Genomic DNA, 25913 nt, shown 5'->3' on the forward strand with positions numbered 1-25913 from the left:
AAAGGATGCATCAAAGTGACACAGGATGCAGGAGATGGTGAGGGACTAATAAGTGCATCGTCAATCTGTTGGTAAAGAAGAGCACATACAGAACATGTCTTCTCAGAGTTGTTTGGGTATTTTTAATTGTTCTGAAGTGAAGGGTCATGATTTGAACTAAGGTCTATTCTTTTATAGAAAAAAAAAAGAACTTAGTAAGACTGGGTGTATAAAATGAGCAGATATAGAATGAGAGAAAAATTTATGAGGCTTTGGTCTCAATCACTACATTCATTGTAGCCACATGGATGTTAGACAGGGTGGCTTTGATGATCAAGGAGTTGTGCTTTAGGGTCCCCTGAGGTATCTGAAGAACATACTTTGCCTCTTTTAGCTCTGGTGACCCAGTGCTCTAAATAATGCTATCAAAGACTCCATCTAGGTCTCTGGAGACTTGCTCAATGATAACAGCTAAGGCAAATGCAATTTTATGAATGGCAGAGAACATCAGGCCAGGTTGACACTTGGGCCCTGGTAAAGCAGTAGGCCCACAGTACCCTGAAAACTGCAGTTCTTCTTCACAAAGAGACAGCTTATGGTGGACTTTGGAGAGAGCACAGGTGGTGAGTCCACTAATACATGCCAACTCTGCAAGTAGTGCCTGGAAAAAAGGAGTTACAGGTGTCACTATTGATCTATGCAGGTAGCCTTGCCTGTGGGAGACGACTAGAAGATCTGGAGCCATCTATATACCACGACATGGCTATGATGGAAAGTTACTTCTTCCAAAAAAAAAAAAAAACCTAGCTCTAATCCCACCTCCATTGCTTAAGGGGCATTCATTCCCATTAACTATGCTTATTGTGCAAGTATTTGTTTACCTAATGATGTCAAGTCTAGGGGCAACTGTTTAAACCCAGGTCAACTGCTTTAATCCAAGCAAGGAATTAACTATTACATCAAATATTAGACCTGTCAGAATTCACATCATATTTCATTCCATGTTTCTTCACACTGAGCCATCAATAACATCTTTCTTCCTGCTTATTTCACAGGTAAAGTCATTCTACTCCAGTTCTTTGCATATAGTTCCCTATTATATAGAATTCTTTATATGATACCATAGACTCTTCCCTTGTACTCTGCAACCCTGATTCACCCAGTTCAGCATTTTAAGTGCTTGGTAACAAGAAAATCAAATTCACTGCCTGTGAGCAAAGGCAACTGTGAGAAACTTCATTCAGCACTGACATGTAGTATGCTGCCCACAGTGGCAAAGAGGGTCCCACTATCAAAACAGTGACAACTCCTTCCAGGTTAGAGAAAACCACAAGAGTCTGAGAGAAGGAGCTGGTCCACAAAATATAAGCTCATTCGGACAGTACTGCTACTACAATCATGAACTCACAGCATTTGGGGTTACCTGCACAAGATAAAGCCAGTCAACAGCCGTATTGGGTTGAGAGGAGCACCTAATCACACACCCCCACAGGAGGAGCTATTTACAAATTGATAACTTCTCAGGAAAGAGTCTATCTTCTCATGGGATATCATCCTGGGAGGTCTACAGACCAAGCTCTAATGGACAACCCCACACCCACATGAATATTGGGAGCACCAAATGAACTCTGTGGGATATTATAAAACAAATGACGTGAGGTCTGGAGGAGGATCTTGAGGTATCTGTGAAGAATTGGAGGGTGTTTTTCAGACTAAATATGAATTAAATACATCATATACTTATATGAAAAGAGCACTTGATGCATTTGCAGAGGACTCAGGTTTGATTCTCAGCACACACATAGCAGCTCACAACCATCTGTAACTCTAGTTCAAAGGAAATCTAAGGCCCTCCTGAGCTTCTGCAGCACACATAGCACACATGCATATATGCATGGGAAAATACTTATGCATATGAGATAAACAAATCAAACTTTAAAATTAAGATCATTACAAACTTACCTTAACCTACTATAAGCACACATGCTGTGAAATCTTTACAAAGGAGAAGCTGAGGCTCAAACTGGCTACATCCATCCCATCTGCCATCACATACTGTGATAGTTTGTATATGCTTGGCCCAGGGATTGGCTCTATTTGGAGGTGTGGCCTTGTTGGAGTATGTGTGTTACTTTAGGCATGGGCTTTAAGACTCTACTTCTAGCTGCCTGAAGTTAGTATTCTGCTAGCAGCCTTCAGATGAAGATGTAGAACTCCCAGCTTCTCCTGCATCATGCCTGCCTGGATGCCACCATGTTCCTACCTTGATGATAATGGACTGAACCTCTGAACCTTTAAGCCAACACCAATTAAATGTTGTCCTTATAAGACTTGCCTTGGTCATGGTATTTGTTCACAGCAATAAAACCCTAACTAAGACACACACTAAGCCTTGGCTCTGCACTGAAAGCTTCTGACTATATCCATCTGATCTGCCATTACACATTAAGCTTTATCTCTAAACTGGATGCTTCTGGCTAAATCAATCTGATCTGCCATCACACACTAAGCCTTGACTCTGAACTAGAAGCTTCTACAGGATACCCACTGATCACATATAGGACATGGGGATGTTTTGGGTCTGGACGTAGGAGGACAAAACAAAGATGGAACTTACAAGGGATCCTTAATCCTTAGATATGTTGTGGGATTTCTTAAACTCCACAGTCTGAGAGCCTTGGGAATCCTGCACTCTGTCTCCCAAGCAGGCCTCCTTGTTCACTCTTGGGATGTTCCCAGGATTCCTGAGAGTGGAATGAAAAGCAGCTCTGAAAGTCATGTGCTAGGCATTTCTGGGACCAGCAATGAGTGAGGACTCACTGTCAGTTTTCAAGGGCTGTGATGGGGTGGCCACTCAGTGAATACTCTTTGGTTATTGGAAAATCCTCAGTAGTCTGGCCCCCTGGGCAGTCTCAACATCCATAGCAACCTAGTCCATGCTACTTTCTGCCTCTGGAAGCCACTGACTTCAGCACTACTCACTGTTTTCTCCCCTACACAGATGCAAGCTATGTGGGAAGAGTGGTTTCTGTCTTCACATAATTTTTTATTTTTAGGACAGAGGATAAAGCCCAGGGTCTCATATATACTAAATAAGTACTCTATCATTGAGCCACACCCCTAATCACTCACTGCAGGGCTTTAGGCAGGGAATCTACAATTGAGCCGAGTCCCCAGCCCATCACTGGGGGATTCTAGGCACAGCTTCTATCACTGAGCCATATCCCCAACACTTTACTGGGGATTCTAGACAAGAGTTCTATCACTTAGATACCACCCTCCAGTCCCTGTGTAAGGGATTCCAGGCATGGGATATATGCTTAAGGCAAACCCTCTGCCACTCACTGAGGTAGACATCAATTGACAACCATACCCACAACTCTCACACCAGATTACTGTAACTTAGCTCTCTGAAACTAGATCCAACTCAGAAGTCAAATCAGCTGTAGCCTGACACTCACCCAACCACTTTCCTCATCTCACTGAGGATATTACTTTTGTTTTTCTGCACATTCTCCTTGGATACCCTCAGCAAATCTCTCACCAGGTCTGGTGTGTATGAGTCAGATAGTTTTACTGTCCCATATTTTTTTCTCCATGTCTCAATATCATCTGAAATAGAACCAAACCAAGAAAAACATGTCAAATTATGATTGTTTCGATGTCCAGGGATGGTAAAGTATTTCTGTACCCCAAATCCAGCTGTCCCACCATATGGCTGCTATAAATAAAGAGGTACTGGTTTACACTTCTTTATGAAATGAAGCATATGTTTTACTATCTGTTCTTCATCCCTTCACAAAGAAAAGAGAATGTCTCCTTTTCCACATTAACCTGTATTATCTGGAGCTATGACTGATACAGGTGAATAATGAATATTTGTTTAAAAAAAGTACAAAAGAGGGCAGAAAAAAATAGCTCAACAGTTAGTCATAATAGCTACTCTTCCAGAAGACATGGACTCTGTTTGCAGCACCCACATGGTGGCTCGCAACCATCTATAACTCCAGTTCTAGAGGATCTGCTGCCCTCTTCTGGCAACATTGGGTAAAAGGCATGCACATTTTAAGCAAACATACATGCAGACAATATACCCATACACATAAAATAAAAACAAAACATCTTTTAAAAAATAAAAGAAAGAGAGCAGATATGCTAGCTGGGCTTGGTGGTGCACACCTATCATAACACCTGGAGACCAAGGAAGGAGGATTGTGAGTTTAAGCTGAGGCTAAGCTGCATAGTGAGATTCTGTCTTAACAATAAAATGAACAAGGGCTCAGAAATGGCTTAGCAAAATTCATACTGCTCCTTCAGAAGACTGAACTTTAGTTCCCAGCAACAGTGCCAGGTGATTCATAACCATCTATAATTCCAGCTCAACAGGATCCAATGCCTCTGTCCTCTAAGCATCTATATGCACAAACAGACCAACACAAACACACATAACTAAAAATAATTTTAAAAATAACTTTAAAACAACAAAAGGGGGGGCAGTAGAAAGAAACAGGTAAAGCCATATGTGACTCAGGGCTGCAATCTCAGTACTTATAAAGTTGAGAAATTTCTGGCCTGCACCTTCCACTAGGGAAGGTCCCCAGCTTGTCAGCTCCTTTAAAGGCACCAGTCTGAAGGCTTCACAGGAGATCTTCTGTAGCTAGGGTAATAAGTCACCAGCATGCATGCCCCTCTTAAGACCCTACATTCTGAAGGATTCACATGAGGTCTGCTACAGCCAGGGCCACAGGCCTCCAAGGAGACCTGAAGAAACCAGGAGGAAGGCTCCAGACATAGACACCCAGACCAGCTAACACCAGAGATAAACAGATGGCAAGGGGCAAGCGTGAAACTATAAGCAACAGAAGCCAATATACTTTGGCATCATCAGGACCCGCAGTTCTCCTACCACATCAAGCTCTGTATACACCAACATACCTGAAAAACAGGAAGCTGACCTAAAATCCTATCTCATGAGAATAATAGATTTCTTTAAGGATGAGATAAATAACTCGCTGAAAGAAATACAGGAAAACACAGGTAAGTAAGTAGAAGCCCTTAAAGAGGAAACAAATAAATCCCTTAAAGAAATACAGGAAAACACAATTAAACAGATAAAGAAATTGAACAAATCAGTTCAATTTCAAAAGAGGAAATAGAAACAATAAAGAAAACACAAAGGAAGGCAAACCTGGAAATGGAAAACCTAGGAAAGAGGTCAGGAATTACAGATGCAAGCATCACTAACAGAATACAAGAGATAGAAGAGAGAATCTCAAATGTAGAAGATACCTTAGAAGAGATTGATACAACCGTCAAAGAAAATTCAAAACATAAAAAACTCCTAACTGAAAACATCCAATAAATCCAGGACACAATAAAAAGACCAAATCTAAGAACAATAGGAATAGAGGAGAGCAAATATTCCCAGCTCAAAGAAATGGAAAACATCTTCAACAAAATCATAGAAGAAAACTTTGCCAACCTAAAAAATGAGATGGCTATAAATGTACATGAAGCCCACAGAACACCAAATAGATTCAACCAGAAAGGAAAATCCTCTCATCACATAATAATCAAAACACTAAATGCACAGAACAAAGAATATTAAAAGATGTATGGGGAAAAGGCCACATAACATATAAGGCAGACCTATCAGAATTACACCAGCCTTCTTAATACAGACACTAAAAGCCAGAAGAGCCTGGACAGAGGTCATGTAGACCCTAAGAGAACACAAATGCCAGCCAAGGATACTATACACAGGAAAACTCTTAACATAAATTGAGAAAGCAAAATATTCCAGGACAAAACCAAACTTAAACGGTATCTTTTTAATAATCTAGCCCTACACAGGATACCACAAGGAAAACTCCAACACAAGAAGGGTACCTATACCAAAGGAAAAACAAGATACTAATCATCTCACAACAAAGCCAAAGGGAGAGAATCACAGGCACATAATGCCACCTGTAAGAACAAACATAACAGGAACTAACAATCATCTGTCTCTATTATTTCTCAATATCAACAGACTCAAATCCCCAATAAGAAGACATAAGCTAACAGACTGGATATGCAATCAGGATCCAGAATTTTGCTGCATACAATAAACACACCTCAATAACAAAGGCAGACACTTCCTCGGAGTAAAAGGCTGGAAAAAAGTCTTCTAAGCAAATAATCCCCAAGAAACAAGCGGAAGTTGTCATCCTAATAGCCAATAAAATACACTTTCAATGAAAGTTATCAAGTGAAATGAGGAAGGACATTTCATATTCACCAAAGAAAAAATCCACCAAGAGAAAGTCTCAATTCTGAACATCTATGCACTAAGTGCAAGGACACCAACATACACAAAAGAAAATTCACTAAAGCTCAAAACACACATTGAACCCCACACAATAATAGTGGGAAACTTCACTATAGTGGGAACACTTCACTCTCACTAACGGACAGGTCATTGAAACAGAAACTAAACAGGGACACAGTAAAACTAATACAAGTTATAAACCAAATGGATTGAACATATACGGAACATATACGGAACATTTCAACATAAAATGAAAGAATATACCTTCTCAGCACCTCACGGAACCTTCTTCAAAGCTGACCATATAATAGGTCACAAACAAGCCTCAAATGATACAAGAAGATTGAAATAATTCCATGCATCCTATCAGATCACCACAGATTAAGGCTAGACTTCAATAACAACAAAAACAACAGAAAACCCACATACCCATGAAAACTGAACAACTCTCTACTCAGTGATAACTAGGTCAGGGAAGAAATAAAGAAAGAAATTAAAGACTTCTTTCAATTCAATGAAAATGATGAAACAGCATATCCAAACTTATGGGACACAATGAAAGCAGTACTAAGAGGAAAATTCTTAGCACTAAGTGCCCTGGTAAAGAAATTGGAGAGATCCAATACTAGCTACTTAACACACACCTGAGAGCTTTTGAAAAAAAAGAAGCAAACACACCCAAGAGGAGTGGAAGGCAGGAAACAGTCACACTCAAGGCAGAAATCAACCAAATAGAAACAAAGAGAACAATTATAAAAAAAAAAAAAAAAAATCAACAAAACCAAAAGTTGGTTCTTTGAGAAAATCAACAAGATAGATAATCCCCTAGCCAAACTAACTTGAGGGCCCAGAGACAGTATCCAAATTAACAAAATCAGAAATGAAATGGGAGACATAACAACAAAAATTGAAGAAATTCAAAAAATCAGATCCTAACTACAAACGCCTATACTCAACAAAACTGGAAAATCTAGATGAAATGGATGATTTTCTAGACAGATACCACATACTAACACTAAATCTAGAACAGGTAAACTATCTGAACGGGCCCATATCCCCCAAGGAAATAGAAGTAAAAAAAAAAAAAAAAAAAAAAAACAACTCCCAGCCAGATGGCTTTAGGGCAGAATTCTACCAGACCTGCAAGAAGAGCTAATACCAACATTCCACAAACTATTCCATAAAATAGAAACACAAGGAACACTATCAAATTTATTCTATGAAGCCACAATTACTCTCATACCTAAACCACATAAGGACTCAACAAAAAGACAGAACTTCAGGCCAATTTTGCTTATGAATATCAATGCAAAAATACTCAATAAAATTCTAGCAAACCAAATCTAAGAATATGTGAAAAATCATTATTCACCATGATCAAGTAAGCTTCATCCCAGGGATGCAAGGTGGGTTCAATATATGAAAATCCATTAACATAATCCATTATATAAACAAATTCAAAGAAAAAAATTACATGACCATCTCATTAGATGCTGAAAGGGCATTTGACAAAATACAACATCCATTCATGTTAAAAGTAGTAGAAAGAACAGAAATTCAAGTCCCATATCTAAACATAATAAAAGTAATATACAGTAAACCAACAGTCAATATCAAATTAAACAAAGGATACCTGAAGCAATCCCACTAAAATCAAGGACAAGACAAAGATGTCCACTTTCTCCCTATTCATTCAATATAGTACTCAAAGTTCTAGCTAGAGCAATAAAAAAAAAAAAAAAAGGAGATCAAGTAGATAAAAATTGGCAAAGAAGAAGTCAGGGTATCACGATTTGTAGATGATATGATAGTATATATGAACTACCCCAAAAATTCTACTAGAGAACTTCTACAGCTGATAAACAACTTCAGCAAAGTGGCTGGATATAAAATTAACTCAAATAAATCAGTAGCCTTCCTGTATATAAATGATAAATAAGCTGAGAAAGAAAATAGGGAACCAACACCCTTCTTTAAAAAAAAAAAAAAAAAGAATGTCAATTCTCCCATGAGAGAAATTGAAGAAGACCTCAAAAAATGGAGAGATCTGCCCATGCTCATGGATTGAATAGAATTAACATAGTGAAAATGGCCATCCCACAAAAAGCAATCTACAAAGTCAACACAACCACCATTAAAATTCCAACATAATACTTCTAAGACATAGAAAGAGCAATTCTAAAATCCATCAGTAAAAGCAAAAAGTTCAGTATAGCAAAAACAATTCTTAACAATAAAAGAAAAGGAAAAAAAAAAAAGAGTTTCTGGGAAATTACCACCCCTGACCTCAAGCTATAGTACAGAGCATGGTATTGGTACAGAGACAGACAGGTTGCTCAATGGAATAAAATTTAAGACCATGAAATAAAACCACACACTTAAGGACACTTGATCTTTGATAAAGAAGCCAAAAATATACAATGGAAAAAAGAAAACATCTTCAATAAGTGGTGCTGGTCTAACTGGCAGTCTGTATGTGGAAAAATGAAAATAGATACATATTTGTCACCTTGCACAAAACTCAAGTCCAAGTGGATCAAGGACCTCAACATAAAACCAGATATACTAAATCTAATAGAAGAGAAAGTGGGAAAGAACCTCAAACTCATAGGCTAGGGGAAGTAGGGGGGGGTCTGGGGGAAGAGGAGATTTCTTAAACAAAACTCTAATGGCTCACTCTCTAAGATCCAGCATAGATAAACAGGACCTCATAAAACTGAAAAGCTTCTGTACAGCAAAGGACACAGTCAATAGGGCAAATCGGCAACCTTCAGATTGGGAAATAATCTACACTAACCCCACAACCGATATAGGGCTAATATCTAAAATATATAAAGAATTCAAGAAGGTAGCCTCCAAAAAAACCAAACAAACCAATCAAAAAAGGGGGCATAGAATTAGAGAATTCACAACAGAGAAATCTTGAATGACTCTGAAGCACTTAAAGAAATGTTCAAAGTCCTTAGTCATCAGGGAAATGCATATCAAAACAACCCTGAGATTCCACCTCACACCAATAAAAATGGCTAAGAGCAAAAGCTCAGGTGACAGAAAATGCTGGTAAGTATGTGGAGAAAGAGGAACACTCTTCCATTGCTAGTGGGACTGCAAACTTGGACAACCACTCTGGATAGCCAAAAGATGCCCCCACCCACCCATGCCACAGGGGCATGTGTTCCACTATGTTCATAGTGGCCTTAGTTATGACAGCCAGAAACTGGAAAAAAACCCAGATGCCCCCAAAGGAAGAATGGGTACAGAAAATGTGGTTCATTTAGACAATGGAATACGACTCAGCTATTAAGAATGAGGACATCATGACTTTTGCAGGCAAACAGATGGAACTAGAAAATATCATCAAGACCCAAAAGGACATGCATGGTATATACTCAATTATAAGTGAATATTAGTCAAAAAAGTATAGAATGCCTAGGATAAAATCCACAGAACTCAAGAAGTTTAACAATTCAAAGGGCCCAAGTGAGGATGCTTCAATCCCAGTTGAGTAGAAGAAGAAACCAATTCCAGGGGGCAGAGGAAGGGAAAGACCTGGAGAAAAGAGGAAAGGGGAAGGGGGAACATGATATTGGGAGGGTCAGGGGAAAAAAGGAGTGAAGCCCTGAGGGCCAGCAGAAATAATGAAACAGGCAACCTCAGGAGGAAAGAGGTGGGAGGACTCTCCAGAATGTACCAGAGACCTTTGAGATGAGATACGTTCAGGACTCAAAGGGAAGGATCTTAGATGAAATGCCCTACAGTAGGGAGAGGGAACTTGTAGACTCCACCTCCAAGAGAAAGACAGGGCATCAAGTAGAGAGATGGGGTTGCCATCCCTCAGTCAAAAATTCTGACCCAGAATTGTTCCTATCTAAAAGAACTGCAGGTACAAAAATGGAAAAGAGACTGAGGGAAAAGAGGTTCAGTGACTGTCACAAATTGGAATCCAACTGAAGGGGAGGCTTCAAGGCTTGACAGTATTACTAATACTATGGCTGCCCTGTGAGAGGCCCATCAAACAGCTGAAAGTCAGATGTAGATACTTACACCCAACCAATGGACAGAAGGCAGGGACCCCTGGGGTTGAGTTAGGAAAAAGCTGAGGAGGAGGGCAACCCCATAGGAAGACCAGCAGACTCAACCCCAGAGATCTCTCAGATACTGAGGCACCAACCAGGCAGCATACACGCTGGTCTGAGGCCCCCGTCAGATATACAGCAGACTGACTGCCTAGTCTGGCCTCAAGTGAGAGAAAATGCACCTAACCCTCAAGAGACTTGAGGCACCAGGGAGTGGGGAGGTTTGGGGGAGGGGGGCATCCTCTAGGAGGAATGGGATGAGGAACAATCACAGGGTGGACTGGGAGGGGGATAATGACTGGAATGTAAAAAAAAATTAAAGGATAATAATGATGATAAAAAAGAAAGTTGAGGAAATGGGATCCTGAGTTCAAAGTTACCTTGGGTGATAATAGTGAGTCCCTATCTATAGAAAGAAAAAAGACAGGCTTTATACTATATCCCTTATAAGGAACCCCACTCTGAAGGCAGAGTGGTAGAGAGGTCCAGAGAGCCCAGTCTGGTACATATAGCAGGGCCGAGACTAATAGGATCACCATGATACATGCTGAGCCACACCTACAATTGTCCATCCAGGACTGTATAATGAATGTGGATGCCCAGGTGGAAGAAACAATACATTCAGCTAGAACACAAATGTCCCAATAAAAAGAGGAAATAGGAAGAACTGTCCTAAACAGAAACTAAAATATGACACCCTTTTAGAGGCCACAGGATAGACAGAATGAGGCTTCCTAATCATTCTCTTGAACTTCAGGTGTTGAAATGTGGATCAAGTATCCCTAAGATACAGCACTGACAGCCCAGTCCTGTGACTCCTTACCCTGTTTTGCTCACACACCTACCTCCACAGTTGTCTTTGTTGAACAGAGTAAAGTGCATGACAACAGGTCCTGTTTCCCCTCGGAGGACATAGCAGCTTGCTGGGGCTTTGGCCCATTCCTTCAGCTGATCCTCACTCACCTCAGGAAAGGGGATTTCATGGTGTTGGCAGTAATCTGCTGTGGCCCTGATGGTCTGAGAAGGGGAAAATATGTGGCCTTGAGACACACTGAAATCTCAGCAAAGACCTCAGGAGTACAGTGCATGATTGTTATTGAGTTTGGTTTGTACAGAAGACATCTTGTATTCAATCAGGGCTAGTGAATAGTTTTTGCAAGGGTTGAGAATAACTTTGGGGTCTGAAAAAAGGTCAACGTGCTCAGATGAGGGGATACCCACAAATATTCAGAATCAATCTTATTTCCTCCCTGAGAGACTCCTAGTTTTTATTAATTTATTTATTCACTTTACATCCCAATATCAGAAACCCCAGTCTGTCTCGCACTTCCTTTCCCCATTCTCCTCTGAGAAGGGGGAGCACCCCCTGAGTATTACACACACACACACACACACACACACACACACTGCACATCAAGTCACTGCAGGAATACAGGTATTGTCTCTCACTGAGCCCAGACAAGGAGACTCAGTTATAAGAACGGGTTCCACAAGCAGGTAACAAATTCAGAGACAGCCCCTGCTCCAGTTGTTGGGAGAGCAACATGAAGACCAAGCTCCACATCTGCTACATATGTAAGGGGATGGCTAGGGAGGGTTCTAAGTCCAGTCTATGCTCACTCTTAGATTGGTGGTTCAGTCTCTGGGAGCCCCCAAGTGTCCAGGTTACTTGGCTATGTTTGGCTTCCTGTGAAATATCTATCCTTCAATCCTTCCCCCAACTCTTCCACAATTCCATATAATGTTTGGCTATGGGTCAGATGATCAGAACCAGCCAATCTCATTTCCTCTCTGAGAGACTGTTTAACATCTCCCTCAATGGGAGAGTTAAATGGTGACAAAGCCAGTTTCCAGTATAGAATAACAGAAATGGAAAGTCAGCCATGAAACTCCTTTTCATGATTCTTACAATGGAAGTAAGTCAGTCAGCTTTCCACTGCTGTACAGAATACCCAAGACATACACCAAAGACTTACAGAGAAAAAAAGGAAATGGTTTCAGATTCTGATCAGTTGGCCATGTATTGGAAGTGTATGACAGAACAAAATGGCTAATGTCAGGGAACAGAAGGAAAAAGTATTTTGCTGTCCTTTGAGAGAATAAGCCCAATGAACTAGAGACCGCCCAAAAGACCAGTGGTTCTCAATCTGTGAGACTCGACCCCTTTGAGAATTGAATGACCTTTTCACAAGGGAAACCTAAGACTATTGGAAAATACAATATTTATATTCTATTTACAGCAGTAGCATAATTACACTTATGAAGTAGCAACAAAAATAATGTTATGGCTGGGGGTCACCACAACATGAGGTGTATTAAAGGGTCACAGCATTAGGAAGGGTGAAGACCACTGCACTAGTTGCATCTCCTCGGTATTCTAACACTCCCAACCTCTACATCAAAGGACCACGTTCTGAAAACATGGGCTTCTAAGGTATACTTCAAATCTAGCAATAGCACTCAGCCAAGAGAAACATAAATGTAAAATATAAATCTCTACCCAGTAGCAATATGGGTAAGCAGCTATAGACATTTGCCCCCAAGCCTGATGATCTGAGATTGATCAAATATAAATACACTTTTAAGTTTCTGTATGCATTTCTTAAGAAATGTCTATTATGTTAGTGTGGATAACTAGCTCTAACCATATATATATGAATAACAGAAATGGAAATATTATATATATACTTATATACTAAATGCACTTATTTAGTGTGTGTGCATGTGTGTGTCATCAGAAGACAATTTATGACATCCACCACATGAGTCTGCCTAGAGGACTGAACAAGTACCTTTACCAGCTGAGTCATCTTGCCAGCCTGCAAAAATCTTACAGCTTTTTAAATATATGATACTTAAGTATATCCATGCATGATGTTAGGGGATCCATGCATGCCATAGTGCCCTGAGACCACAACTGCCCGATACCCACTTCATAGCCAGACCCTAAGTGTTTTCCTGCATAGCCCCATCGCTGTGCAAGGCCATCTCAAATACATAAAAGTTTCTCTTCAATTACCTCTAATGGGTCCCCAGCACTGAAGTCAAATGAGAGGATGAGGTGAGTTTCACGCACAGGAGGCAGAACAAGTGGGTAGGGAGTGTTGATGGCAAAACCAGCATCCACCAGATGGAGAAACTCTCGGCTGCACATGGTCTCATCTGCAATTTTACCTAAATACAGGAGAAGAACTTGTCTAATCTACAGCCAGAATGTAGGTATAGAAAGCAGTTTATACAGAGCTGTTGTCTCAGAATGGTGAGCAGAGACTCATGTCCTGCTAGAGTTCACTTCTGCCACTGTCTAGACATGGTTTGACTGTGCTCCTCAGAGACTCGTGCACTGGAAGCTTGGTCAGCAGTGTGAAGTGTGGAGATGGAGGAATCTTTAAGAGAAGGGGCTTAGTGGAAGGTGGAAGCACCAGCCTTAGAAGTGATTTGTGTTGTATTGAATAAGCTCTGGAAAGAGCAAATTCATTAAAAAAAAAAAAAAAAAGGTTTTTAAGCTCTCACCTTTCTTACTCTCCTCTCTGTCCCTCCTCTTTCTCTCTCTCTCTCTCTCTCTCTCTCTCTCTCTCTCTCTCTCTCTCTCTCTCTCTCTCTCTCTCTCTCTCTCTGTCCCTTCCCCCTCTCTCCACGTGGCCATGGCCAGCCTCTCTCCCTCTTTCTACCTTCTTTCTCCCTGCCTTTCTACAATAAAGCTCTAAAACCATAAAAAAATGAGAGCGAATTATTTATTCCATTAGTCCCACCCATCCATGACTAAGTCCCTTGTACATGTGGCTGCTCCATCACATTATGTTACAACAAGTAGCACTCTAATCAGAGGGTGAATAGATGGGGGCCATCATATCTTCTAATGTTATGAGTTAAATAAACCTTTTCTTTATAAAGTATCCAGCCTGGGGTATTTTGCTATAACCACTGAAAACAGAGTGATGTGACTTCTCAAGTCATGAATGGTGCTGACCAAGCTAACCACATTGTAGAACTCATCTTCCTAGGTAACTTACCTTTTCCTAAACTACAAAGGCAACAAGACATACAAAGATGTTCATGGTAGGTAGTGTTATCAAAAAAGAGTGGTGGATGAACTTTAAATGTTTGGGGATTGGTATAGCCTGGAAAGAGGACATCCATACAAGAAGACAGAAGTGGCTAAAACTATAAAGCAGCCTTAGAGTATCCCACAGGCCTATGTCTATTCTATATGAATGAAGGATGTCAGATCATGAAAGGAAAAACTATGGTGGATGTCTAAATCTTTTCATAGCTGGAAGAAAACACCAACATTTCAAGAACCTTACCATGCCTTCTATTGATACTGAAAAGACTGCTTGTCTCTCACTGTGAACCACTACCATGGGGAAGTTCCACCACTCTGTCCAGTGAGCACCACACCCACTTCTGCACTTCCAGGAAAAGGATGAGCTGAGATCACCCCATGTTCTCCACAGCCTACTCTAGCCCATGAGAGATTAGAAACATGAAAAGAGAAGCATTCTCACCGTGTTTATAGAGGAAGTTGTAAACAGTTCCCCACTGCCATTTGGAAACACACTTGCGAGTTTCATTCACAAAAACACAACGGTCCCAAACTAGACCTGGAGACACAGAAATCAAAAGGTACAAAGTAAGCATCATGGGATGGCACATGCTGTCACTCCTCTAAAGTCCTATAGTGAAGCAATGACCTTTGTAGTGACAGAGTTGAAATTAAGTGTGGAAGACCCTCAGACACAATCCAAAGACAGGCATTCTCTCTATTCTCTGTCTGCCCACCCCACCTCTGCTTCCTCAGACTCCTTCTGCTAGAGTAAACATTATGTCCTCAAACTGTGAGTCAAAATAAAGCAATCTAAGTTGCTTCTGCCATGTACTTTGTCACAGGGGTAGGAAAATGTAATGGACACTAGTGGGGACAAGAGAGGAGGGGTCTAATGGTGCTGGCATTTACCCGTGTTCCAGTTCATCAAACTGTATGTGGTGGTGTCTTCTTGTGTCTTCTTGAAGCAATCCAACACATGATCCAGAAACTGTTCCTTTTTCTCTGGGGAGGTTTCATTCCAATTCTGGATGATCTCAGCCATCTCTATGCCAAATTTATCTGCCCCAAGAAACACATGTGATTACCTGCTCAGGACAGACATGTACCCTTGCTGACAGCCACTGTTTGGCCTAGTCTATCTCATCTCTTGTGGTGACCTGGCACAGGCTGTGTCATAGAGCAATTTCCTCTGAGAAGAAAACATGCCATCATTTAGGGAAGCCTATGAAAACTCAGGACGTATCAGGGCATCAGGGATCACTGGTACACACATTCAATTGTAGAAGGGGCAGTGAAGGAGAAAAGATCTCCAGGCTACCTGCCTCTTTGTCCTTGAACGGCCTCCACCCTTTCCTTATGCTCTCTACCCACTTAGCACCCTCTCGGGAATTTGCAAGTGTGTCCTCATGCACAAACCTGTCTCAGCACCCAGAGCCTGATGAAGGGCACAGAGCTTATCCTTGATGCTGGGGTCATTCTTATCTGTGAAATAAGCCATCACTAAATCCAAGAGCATTGCATCCACCTTCATCCTTGGTGCTTCTGAGTATGTCATTGGTCCTAAGAAATAAAAATGCCACCAGTGGCACTACCATCATTGACTTTCCAGATATTGCTGTTGTACACAGCCCAGCTTCCATGTGTTTTACTTGCAAAGGCTCCCACCAGCAACTCCTTACAACCTGAATGGTCCTCCTAGGCCCACTTGGCTGCCAACTAGCATATACAGAAGCCTACCTCCCTCATTCAATGTGGCACATGAACATTCAAGATAGGGCTTCTTTCCCTCCCCCATTACAGGTTCCTGGAACATTAACACACACACACACACACACACACACACACACACATACACACACACATACCCTTTCCAGTTCAGGTTTCTCTATCAGCCCAGGATCCTCAGTGGCCTCATCTGTCAAAAAACTTCTATGATGGGGCTAGGGTGATGGCTCCATCTGTGTGTGTGTGTGTGTGTGTACATGTGTGGAGACCCTTTTTCTATCACTTTCTCTACCTTGTGTGAATATGGAGTTTATTAATTCTACATGCTACTCAAACATTAGAATCTGAGTTCAGATCTCCAATATCTACTAAAGTGGCCTAGCAATGATGGTGAACACAGGAACATCCTGAAGTCTTCTGGGACAGTCAGTCTGCCCTATTAATAAACTCCCTGTTCACATAAGGTAGAGTGATAGAAGAAGGCACAAAATATCATCTTCAGGCCTCTATACATGTGCATATATACATGCATCACATCTACCCACAAAAATACATGCATACACACACAAACACACACACACACACTCACGCTCACACTCATAGCACATTGAGCAGTTGAGTTAAAAACAGCACTTCATAAAGTGGCAAGTGAGCATAACCATGACATTTTGAGACCTATGGCTGGCTTATGCAACTTCTTATCCATGTCCTTATCCATGATTCACAGTAACCAGGGTGCTTACCTTCTATAAATTTCAATTTTCCAAAGAGGTTCCTGAAGTAGTCTGTAAGAGTATAAAAATGCAGAATGTTTATCTGTACAATACAGACACTGGCTATGATGTTGAATGGTTTTTTTTTTCTTTTTTTTTTAAACACCACATATGTCTTTGGGTGTGTGTGTGTGTGTGTGTTCTTAGTTAATTTATTTTTTTTACACTACATATTTTATCCCCACCACCACCACCGCGCATTCACCCTCTGACTGTTCCACATCCCATACCTCCTCCCTACCCCCAGTGCATCATATTGACTGGACTGGTCTCAAACTCACTACATAAATGAAGATGAACTTGAACTTCTAATCTTCCTGCTTCCATCTCCCAAGTGCTGGGATCACAGGTGTACACTACCAGTCCTACATTGAGTGTATCAAAGGCAAGTTTCTCTATGGCTGTTCCTTTGTAGGACTGGCCACAATACACTGAAGCTTTGCTGATATTGAATCTCAAGACCTAACTCCATGCCTACCTTCCAACTCTGTATGTGGAGGCTCACTGTTTATGCTGGGAATTATCTTCTACTGCTTTCCACATTATTCATCAACGCAGGGTCTCTCAATCAAACCCAGAGTGAACCAATTTGGCTACATTAGTTCCTAGTTTGATCTAGGGATTCCCATGCCTCTGTAACCTAAGGCTGGATTTTCAGTCAGGCTGCCATGCCCTCATGCTTACATGGCAAATGATTTAACCAATAAGCCACCACTTCAGCTCTACATCTTAAATTACATGTGCCCAAAAATGTGCCAATTCTGAAATGATTTCCCAAATAAATACTCACAACCTCTCCAAATAAGTGCTCACACTTCCTTTGTTGGAAAAGGACATCACTTTGCAGTCAAAGCCTGACTCTACTTGCCCACACTGGTAATAGGTAAGGCCTCTCTCATCTACTGTTTCACCTCTTGGCTGTGGGTTTTGTCTTCACGCTCACCAAAATGCAGATTCATTCTGTCTGGTTACATGACTGCTATTATAAATTAGTCAAACATGATTACTAGGGTCCGGGCTCTGCTCTAAGAACCTTACACATTAAGTCATTTAAAACTCTCATCTCTAACACATGAGGCTGGAGATACTATTGTCTCCATTATAGGAAGTATTGTGTCAAAGAGCATTTGGTTAGCCAAAGCATATATCATACTGATCAGAGCTATGATGTGGCTCCAGGCACAAACTGCCATCCATTCTTCCTACATCAGTGCTCACAGGATAGTGAGAGCAGGGAAGGAATTTAGCATTCTCATGACACAGTCACTATCAAAAAGAAGCTCAAGTTGGAGACTGAAGATAGGGTTCGCTTCCAAATGATATAGGTTCAATTCCTAGCAGCCCTATGGCAGTTCAAAACAAGTTTAACTCCAATTCCAGAGAATCTGATGCTCTCTTCTGGCCTCTACAGCCACAAGGCACACATGTGGTACATAGACATACATGCAGACAAAACACCCACACACATATAAAAAAATGTTTTGGGGTTGGTTTTGTTTGTTTGTTTGTTTGTGGTTTTGTTGTTGTTTTGTTTTGTTTGGACAAAATCTTTTTATGTAGTCCTGGCTGTCCTGGAATTCCCTATGCTGATTAGGTTGGCCTCAAACTCACATAGAACTCCTGCCACTGCCTCCCAAATGTTGAGATTAAAGGTGTCTCTTTCTTTAAAAGAGATATCTCTAGGATTGGTCCCTGGAATCCCCTCAAATACTCACTCAAAATATATTTCTTAATTTCTGTAACATCAGCAAAAGCACTTCCCCATAAACCTGTAAAGAAGAGAGAGAGAAAAACAACAACTAAGACTTCTTGTAATTGAAGTGATAGGGTTGTATTATTACATCTCAACCCTGTCTCCTGTAGTAGACAGAGGCAGCCCTGAAATGTGGACAACAGTCAAGGCGGTTAGCAGTTCTAGTCTCAACACAACGGTAGCACAGCAGGGAAAACCTTGGAGATGGGAGACAGAGGAGTTATAGCCAAACTGTAAATATATAAAAAGCAACAAAAGACCCTACTTCAGTTATTAGGTAGATGAAAGTGCCATTTTCAGTTGAAGATGATAGAGAAAAATACCAGTTTTGTTTCTGTTTCTATCTATGCAGAACTAGGCATCCATTTTGAACTTCATAATATATCACAAAATTATAGGACAACTGGTCATGGTGGTGCACACCTATAGTCCTAGTATTTGGAAGATGGATTCAGAAGAAATAAAAGTTCAAGACTAGCATCAGTCACACGGTTTTAGTTCAAGATCAAAATGGAATATCTAAGACCCAGAATCAAAGAACAGCAAATTTTTTTTTCTAAATGAATGGATATATAACTCTACTTGAAATCCTAGCACGTGCTAGTCACTGGACTAGTGTTTTAGATGTGAATTGCATGTAACTCCCATAGACACATTCTAAATCTGTTTCTCGGAAGCTGTAACCTTGGAATCAGCCATCTCCTTTGAGCATTTAGAAAGGTGCCAGGTATCTGTCAGGTAAGGGAGTTCCTGAGAGATGCTTAAAGGGTTCCTCTGGAAGCCCAGATACTTCTCCTCCTCTCCTAGCAATGAAGGAGTAGAGTAGAGCTAGAATCTCTGGGAGGTCATTTTTGTCCAACATCCACTTCTCCCCTCCACTGAATTTTACCTGATCCCTTACTTACCTCTCAGGAAAGTCAAGTCTCTCTCAGGCTCAGATTTAACCAGTTTCCCATTCTCAAATCTGCTTCCAAACTCTGTGATGGGGACATAAGCCCCAAGTGCAGGGTAGCCAGCATGATGAGGAGTGAATTCAAACCAGGAATCTAGGGAGGCAAAACGAAGGAAAACTACAAGCTCTGAGCTGGAAACAAGTGCTGGGTGTGGGGGATCCATATGGCAATGAGCCAACTGATCTCAAATTATTGGGGATCCTTCCACATGTGTCTGAGAGCCTATTCAGATGGAAATGAGTCATTGTTTCTGTTTCTATTACTGCCCCAAACTTGAGCCCTCATATCCTCCTTTTTCTTCCTCTTCATAACAGCTGCAACTCTGGAACATGGTAATAATGAAGACTCTAGACACACTATGACATGAGGGTTATCTAGGACACTGTGGAATGGATGAGCTATGAACTATTTATTGTAAGAAGGGAAATCACATGGCCATGCTTGTTCTAGAAATTTCCATCTTCCAGGTAGCTACTGAAGAAGGAGATGACATGGAACAGGAAGACCAATGAGGAACTAATGACAAGAGCCCTCAAGAGAGGTGCTGATACTTGGTCCAAGATGTTCTTGGGGTTGTGGAAAAGACAGTGGTGGCAATGTGGAAAATTGAGTCTATGATGACCAAAGGTCTCATTGATCTTGAGAGGATGTTTGGAGAGAGTGTAGATATTCATATATTCTTGACTAAATGTCTTCCTCTATGAGGAAAGACTACCCTCTCCAAATGAGTACATAGCTCAGAAGAGACTCATTAGAGTAGATAGAGTGTAAGGAATATCCTGGTTAGCTATCCAAATTAGTCAAAAGTACCCTGATAATTAATGGAGTGACAGATGTTAAGACCAAATTAACCTTACCCCTGGACTGCTGGGAGAGGGTCTATGAAAAGAGAAGGTTAGCCCTACCTATTTAAGTGGAAAAACCATACAAGGACTATGCTGATGAGTTTCAACCTTAAACCTGACACAGCCCAGAATTTCTGCTAAAAGATTTTTAATGATTAATAGATCAGGTTAGTTTATGGGTATGTCTGTGGGAGCATATCTTGATTTCTGATATGGAAAAACCCAGCCCATTATAAGTGTCACTCATTCCTTGGCAAAATCAGTATGAATGGAAGGAAAGCCAGCCCAGAATACACAAGATAAATGCTCTTGACTGTGGATGTTGAGTTCCTGACATGACTTCCCTTTAATAATGGGCCATAACCTGGACCTAGAAGCCAAATGAACCCTTTGCTTCCTAGGTTGCTTTTCACTACGTTATCAAGGACCCACACTGGGAGGAGAGAAATGGGGCAATAGCCCCAGGAACTTCTCAGCTTTAGGATACTAAAGTGAGTGAGCACCCGGAACCTTGCCTGATAGATACAGAGCAACAAGGACATACTCATCAAACAAATAAAGGCATTTTATATTAAGTAAATAAGACAAAAAGTTATTGATCCCAGGACAAAGACTGTGGATTGAAACACTAGGAAAGCCACCAGCACTAGGGTAGTTATTGGAACCGTTGAGATGATGACAGGTAAGTACTAAAGAGTCATGGGACTGCATTTCTAACCTGGATCTCTCACCTAGCCCATTTTACAGCTTCCTTTATCACGCAAAACAAGTACCTGCCCTCTGGTGGTTTTTGAGACTACTGTTTACTCTTGTATGATTTGAGCATCCTATCATGAAAGCCCCCTTTCCATGAGTCCTTTGCTTCTGGGTCTCCCAAAAGGCAGTCTAGGGGAAACATCCATACATTCTACTTATCCATATATATATTCCCTGCTTAGTGCCTTTCATTCCCTTGCTACCTCCCATTCCCTCTAATTTTTTGCTTACTCTGAGTTTTCCTCTCCCTCCAATCAGCCAGAAGGTCCTCATCAATGGCTGCAAAGATGGGATAGGGCAGCACTCCTTCTTCCACTTGCTTCTTTAGACTGGACAAATTCAAATCCTGAAGCTTTGGAGAAAAAAGCACCACCCATATTGAACAGGGTAGAAGCACATGGTTTAGAAGAATATGGTTGTGTCTCTCCAAAATGGGTAGAATATTTGTACACTGTGCACCTAGTTCTAGAATATTCTTTCTTTCTTCTTCATCTAGGAAGTCCATTCCCATGTATGTGAAAGTCAGAAGACAACTTACAGGAGTAAGTTCTCCATCTACCATGCAGATTCCAGGGATACAATTTAGATCTTCAGGCCTGACTGCAGTGTCTTTCTTTACTGTACTATCATAACAAGCCTCCTGTTCTTAGTTTTATGTGTAGAGAACAGACAGAGTAAGGTGCGGTACCCTCAAAGGATGAGAGTGGGTAAGAGTCCAAGAGATCACTGTAGAGGAAAAGTCTCACTAGGTGAGAGTGGACAGAAAGATCACGTCCTTCCTCATCTGGCAGAATTTCATTCTCCTTCAGACAACTGTGCTCATTTGCCTCTGCCTCAAGGCACTGAGCACCAGTATTCTGTTCTCCATTTCTGTGAGTTCTATTATCTTAGATGCCTCAAAGGAAGTGGAATCATATGACTGGCCTGTGCCATTTAGTATAACCGAAGGGGATAGATCTCATGTAAAGTATTCTTCTCATCCACCTCACACAATCAAAACAACAACAACAACACAAGAAGCATAACAAATTTCTGCAGGAGATGAATATGCTTAGCACTTTGATCATGAGATAATTCACAGGTAAGTGCATGAGTCCAAACTCATCAAAATGTGCTTGAAATATATTCATGTATTCAACTCTGCCTGTTTTGGTTACATTTCAACCAAGTTAAAAATTAAGTTAAATGTTGAGAGGGAGGGGGGAAGAAGGGAGAAAGAGAAGCAAACTAGGGAGGGAGGGAGGGAGGGAGGGAGGGAGGGAGGGAGGGAGGGAGGGAGGGAGGGAAGGGGGGAGAGAGAGAGAGAGAGAGAGAGAGAGAGAGAGAGAGAGAGATCAAAGTATGGGAAAGAGAGAGGACAAAGAGGGGTTTGGAAAGATGTCTCAGGAATTGAGCATTTTCTGAGGACCCATTCCAGGACCCATGAGGCAAGAAATAACAGTTCCCTCATCTAGTTTCCATGCTTGTAGCATAAAGATGGGTAAAACACTTATATGTAAATTAAATAAAATAATTTTAAGGGAGAGGAGAGAGAAGAGTTGGATTGACACAAAGGATAGTAAGAAAGAAGAAAGGATGGGGAGGAAGGTAGGGATAGATAAGAGGAAAAATAGACTGTAGGTAGGTACCTGGTCCATTTTGACATTTCTTTTTTCTGTTTTTAAGATTTATTTATTTTATGTATATGAGTACACTGTAGCTATACAGATGGTTGTGGTTTCTGGGAATTGAACTCAGGACCTCTGCTCGCTTCAGCTCTGCTTGCTCTGGCCCAAAGATTTATTTATTATTATATGAAAGTACACTGTAGCTGACTTTAGACACAGCGGAAGAGGACATCAGATCTCACTACGGATGGCTGTAAGCCACCATGTGGTTGCTGGGATTTGAACTCAGGACCTTTGGAAGAGCAGTCAGTGCTCTTAACTGGTGAGCCAACTTGCCAGCCCCATTTTGACATTTCTAAATAACATCTGTTCCCCTAGGATCCACAGTCTGGAAGAAACTCTAACAGTATCATTGGAAACATCCAACTTTTTTTCTATTTTTATGCCAACCTCACAGTTCAGACTGGGTCTGTCCCTCTCATTTGTGTTCAACCCAATCTAATCAAACTATAAAAATGAGAAGAAATCCACTGGAGAAAGACCTCATTTGGGAATGACTTCCCATGGACATTTTAGACTCTCCTATGAAAAATGCATCCATGATGCATTCAATCTGGTAGTTACAGATATTTGGATCATAACAGCCATCTGATATGAATTGAGCAGATCAGGTGATGTGTTCAGACAACCTGAGGTTGGATCCAGAGCCAGTTGGCTGGAGAGTCTGTAGGTGACCACAGTGGTACTCTGTGGCTGGAGAAAATATTTCCCACTAAGAATGTGGAGATGCAGAAAACTCCATTCTTTCTGAGGTAAAGAATAAAATATGAATACAAAAAGAGAGAAAAGTAAATTTAAGAAAAGAAATGACTGGGCTGGTGAGATGGCTCAGTGGGTAAGAGCACCCGACTGCCCTTCCAAAGGTCCAGAGTTCAAATCCCAGCAACCACATGGTGGCTAACAACCATCCGTAACGAGATCTGGCGCCCTCTTCTGGAGTGTCTGAAGACAGCTACAGTGTACTTACATATAATAAATAAATAAATCTTTAAAAAAAAAAAAAAGAAATGAAATGACCAATGGCAGAGATAGAAAAACAGGTTCCTTGGAACCTCTTGTCTTTCCATATTCTTAGATGTTTCCAATAATTTCTACTTATTTTACTGCACGAATGAGTCAGATCCTGATTCTTCTACTTACAGCCAATCAACCCTGGGATATTTTTAGTCTGTAGGTAAAAGCTCTAAGTGCCCAGATTTGGATGATCTGAAAGAGGAGATTGGTCAAGTTGTTTGGAACCCCACATTCTCTGCTGGGAATGACTTACTTCTCTGATTTGCCTGGAAACAATTAAATAGGCCCAAAAGTCAGTCAGGGAGTAAGTCTCCCTCTTTGATGCCTGGATAGCTTTCTCCAGGCCCTCATGAAAGTCCCACTCATTCTTCTCATACTGATGTTTCAGCTCCTCTTCTATCCCTTCCATATTTCCATTCTTGGTGTAGAGTGAAGACAGTGCCCTGGGAACAAAGAGAAGTGATAAGTTGGCTATCAGAATTTTGAGTGATGATTGTTAGAGAAGGGATGACCTAGCATGCCATTGTTTCTATGTCCCTGATGACAAACTGGGGAAAGGATGATTAACTGTTAAGAAGGAAGTTAGGGAGGATAAACAAGGACTGGAGTACATGGACAGTCTCTGTGTGATTCTTTTACTTAATATTTAGACCAATGAAAGCAAGATGAAAGAAATAAATTATGATGTAATATTAGAATCCTACCAGATTGCTGTTTTTCCCATGTCACAGACACAGTCAGGCGCCTACTAACAGCATAGTCTCTGAAGATCTAATTAACATATATCCAAGTTCCAGGATCTCTCACCAGGAGAAATAAGTTTACATTAAAGACACACATCCTGCTCCCCAATTGCATCCAAGATTGGGAATCAAACTGGCTGCACCCCATCTCATGGTGAAACCTTCCTCTAGGACCTATACGAAGGACCCTGACTCTGTAACCTGACTCCTGTTTCATGAGGTTACAGCCTGAGCCATTGAAGTTCTCTTTAGCAAATTTCCCTGCATGCCAATGAGTTCCAGGCTCTTTCCCAATTTTTCTTCTATTAGATTCAGTGTCTCTGGTTTTATGTTGAGGTCCTTGATCCACTTGGATTTGAGCTTTGTGGAAGATGACAAATATGTATCTATTATCGTTTTTCTACATACAAACAGCCAGTTAGACCAGAACCATTTATTGAAGATGCTTTCCTTTTTCCATTGTATATTTTTGGCTTTTTTGTCAAAGATCATGTGTCCTTAAGTATGTGGTTTTACTTCATGGTCTTCAATTCTATTCCATTGATCAACCTGTCTGTCTCTGTACCAAAACCATGCAACTTTTATCACTATTGTTCTGGGGTATAGCTTGAGGTCAGGGATGGTGATTCCCTCAGAAGTTCTTTTATTGTTGTTTTCCCTATCCTGGGTTTTTTGTTTTTCCATATGAAATTGAGAATTGCTCTTTCCATGTCTTTGAAGAATTGTGTTGGAATTTTGATGGCGATTGCATTGAATCTGTAGATTGCCTTTGGTAGGATGGCCATTTTTACTAAGTTATTCCTAACAATCCACGAACATGGGAGAACTCTTTATTTTCTGAGATCTTCTTCGATTTCTTTGAGAGACTTTAACTTCTTGCCATACAGATTGTTATGGTTTGTCAATGTTTGGCCCAGGGAGTGGCATTATTAGAAGATGTGGCCCTGTTGGAGTAGGTGTGGCCTTGTTGGAGTAGATTTGTCACTGTGGGTGTGGGCTTTAAGATCCTCATCCTATAGCAAAAACTATTCTCAACAATAAAAGAACCTCTGGTGGAATCACCATGCCTGACCTCAAGCTGCACTACAGAGCAGTTGTGATAAAAATAGCACAGTACTGGTACAATGACAGACAGGTAGATCAATGGAATAGAATTGAAGACCCAGAAATGAACCCACATACCTGTGGTCACTTGATCTTTGACAAGGGAGCTAAAACCATGCAGTGGAAAAAAAGACAGCATTTTCAACAAATGGTGCTGGCACAACTAG

General features: G+C 41.0%; 1 protein-coding gene across 1 annotated transcript in view; it reads right to left on the reverse strand.

Moving 5' to 3' along the window:
• Window positions 1-2602: 2602 nt before the first annotated feature.
• Window positions 2603-25913, reverse strand: part of Pla2g4c (phospholipase A2 group IVC) — a 28826-nt gene continuing 5515 nt past the window's right edge. The window contains exons 4-15 of the mRNA XM_021168383.3: window positions 24153-24342; window positions 21450-21570; window positions 19570-19710; window positions 18627-18680; window positions 16882-16923; window positions 15830-15973; window positions 15323-15472; window positions 14874-14969; window positions 13385-13539; window positions 11211-11382; window positions 3441-3591; window positions 2603-2723 (exon numbers count right to left, since the gene is read on the reverse strand). Of these exons, the coding sequence (XP_021024042.2) occupies window positions 2606-2723; window positions 3441-3591; window positions 11211-11382; window positions 13385-13539; window positions 14874-14969; window positions 15323-15472; window positions 15830-15973; window positions 16882-16923; window positions 18627-18680; window positions 19570-19710; window positions 21450-21570; window positions 24153-24342 (1534 nt within the window). The 3' untranslated portion in view covers window positions 2603-2605. The remainder of the gene's footprint in view (window positions 2724-3440; window positions 3592-11210; window positions 11383-13384; window positions 13540-14873; window positions 14970-15322; window positions 15473-15829; window positions 15974-16881; window positions 16924-18626; window positions 18681-19569; window positions 19711-21449; window positions 21571-24152; window positions 24343-25913) is intronic.

This window comes from Mus caroli, unplaced genomic scaffold (assembly GCF_978045245.1).
Source record: "Mus caroli unplaced genomic scaffold, Mus_caroli_1 scaffold_8, whole genome shotgun sequence".
Taxonomy (NCBI): Eukaryota; Metazoa; Chordata; class Mammalia; order Rodentia; family Muridae; genus Mus; species Mus caroli.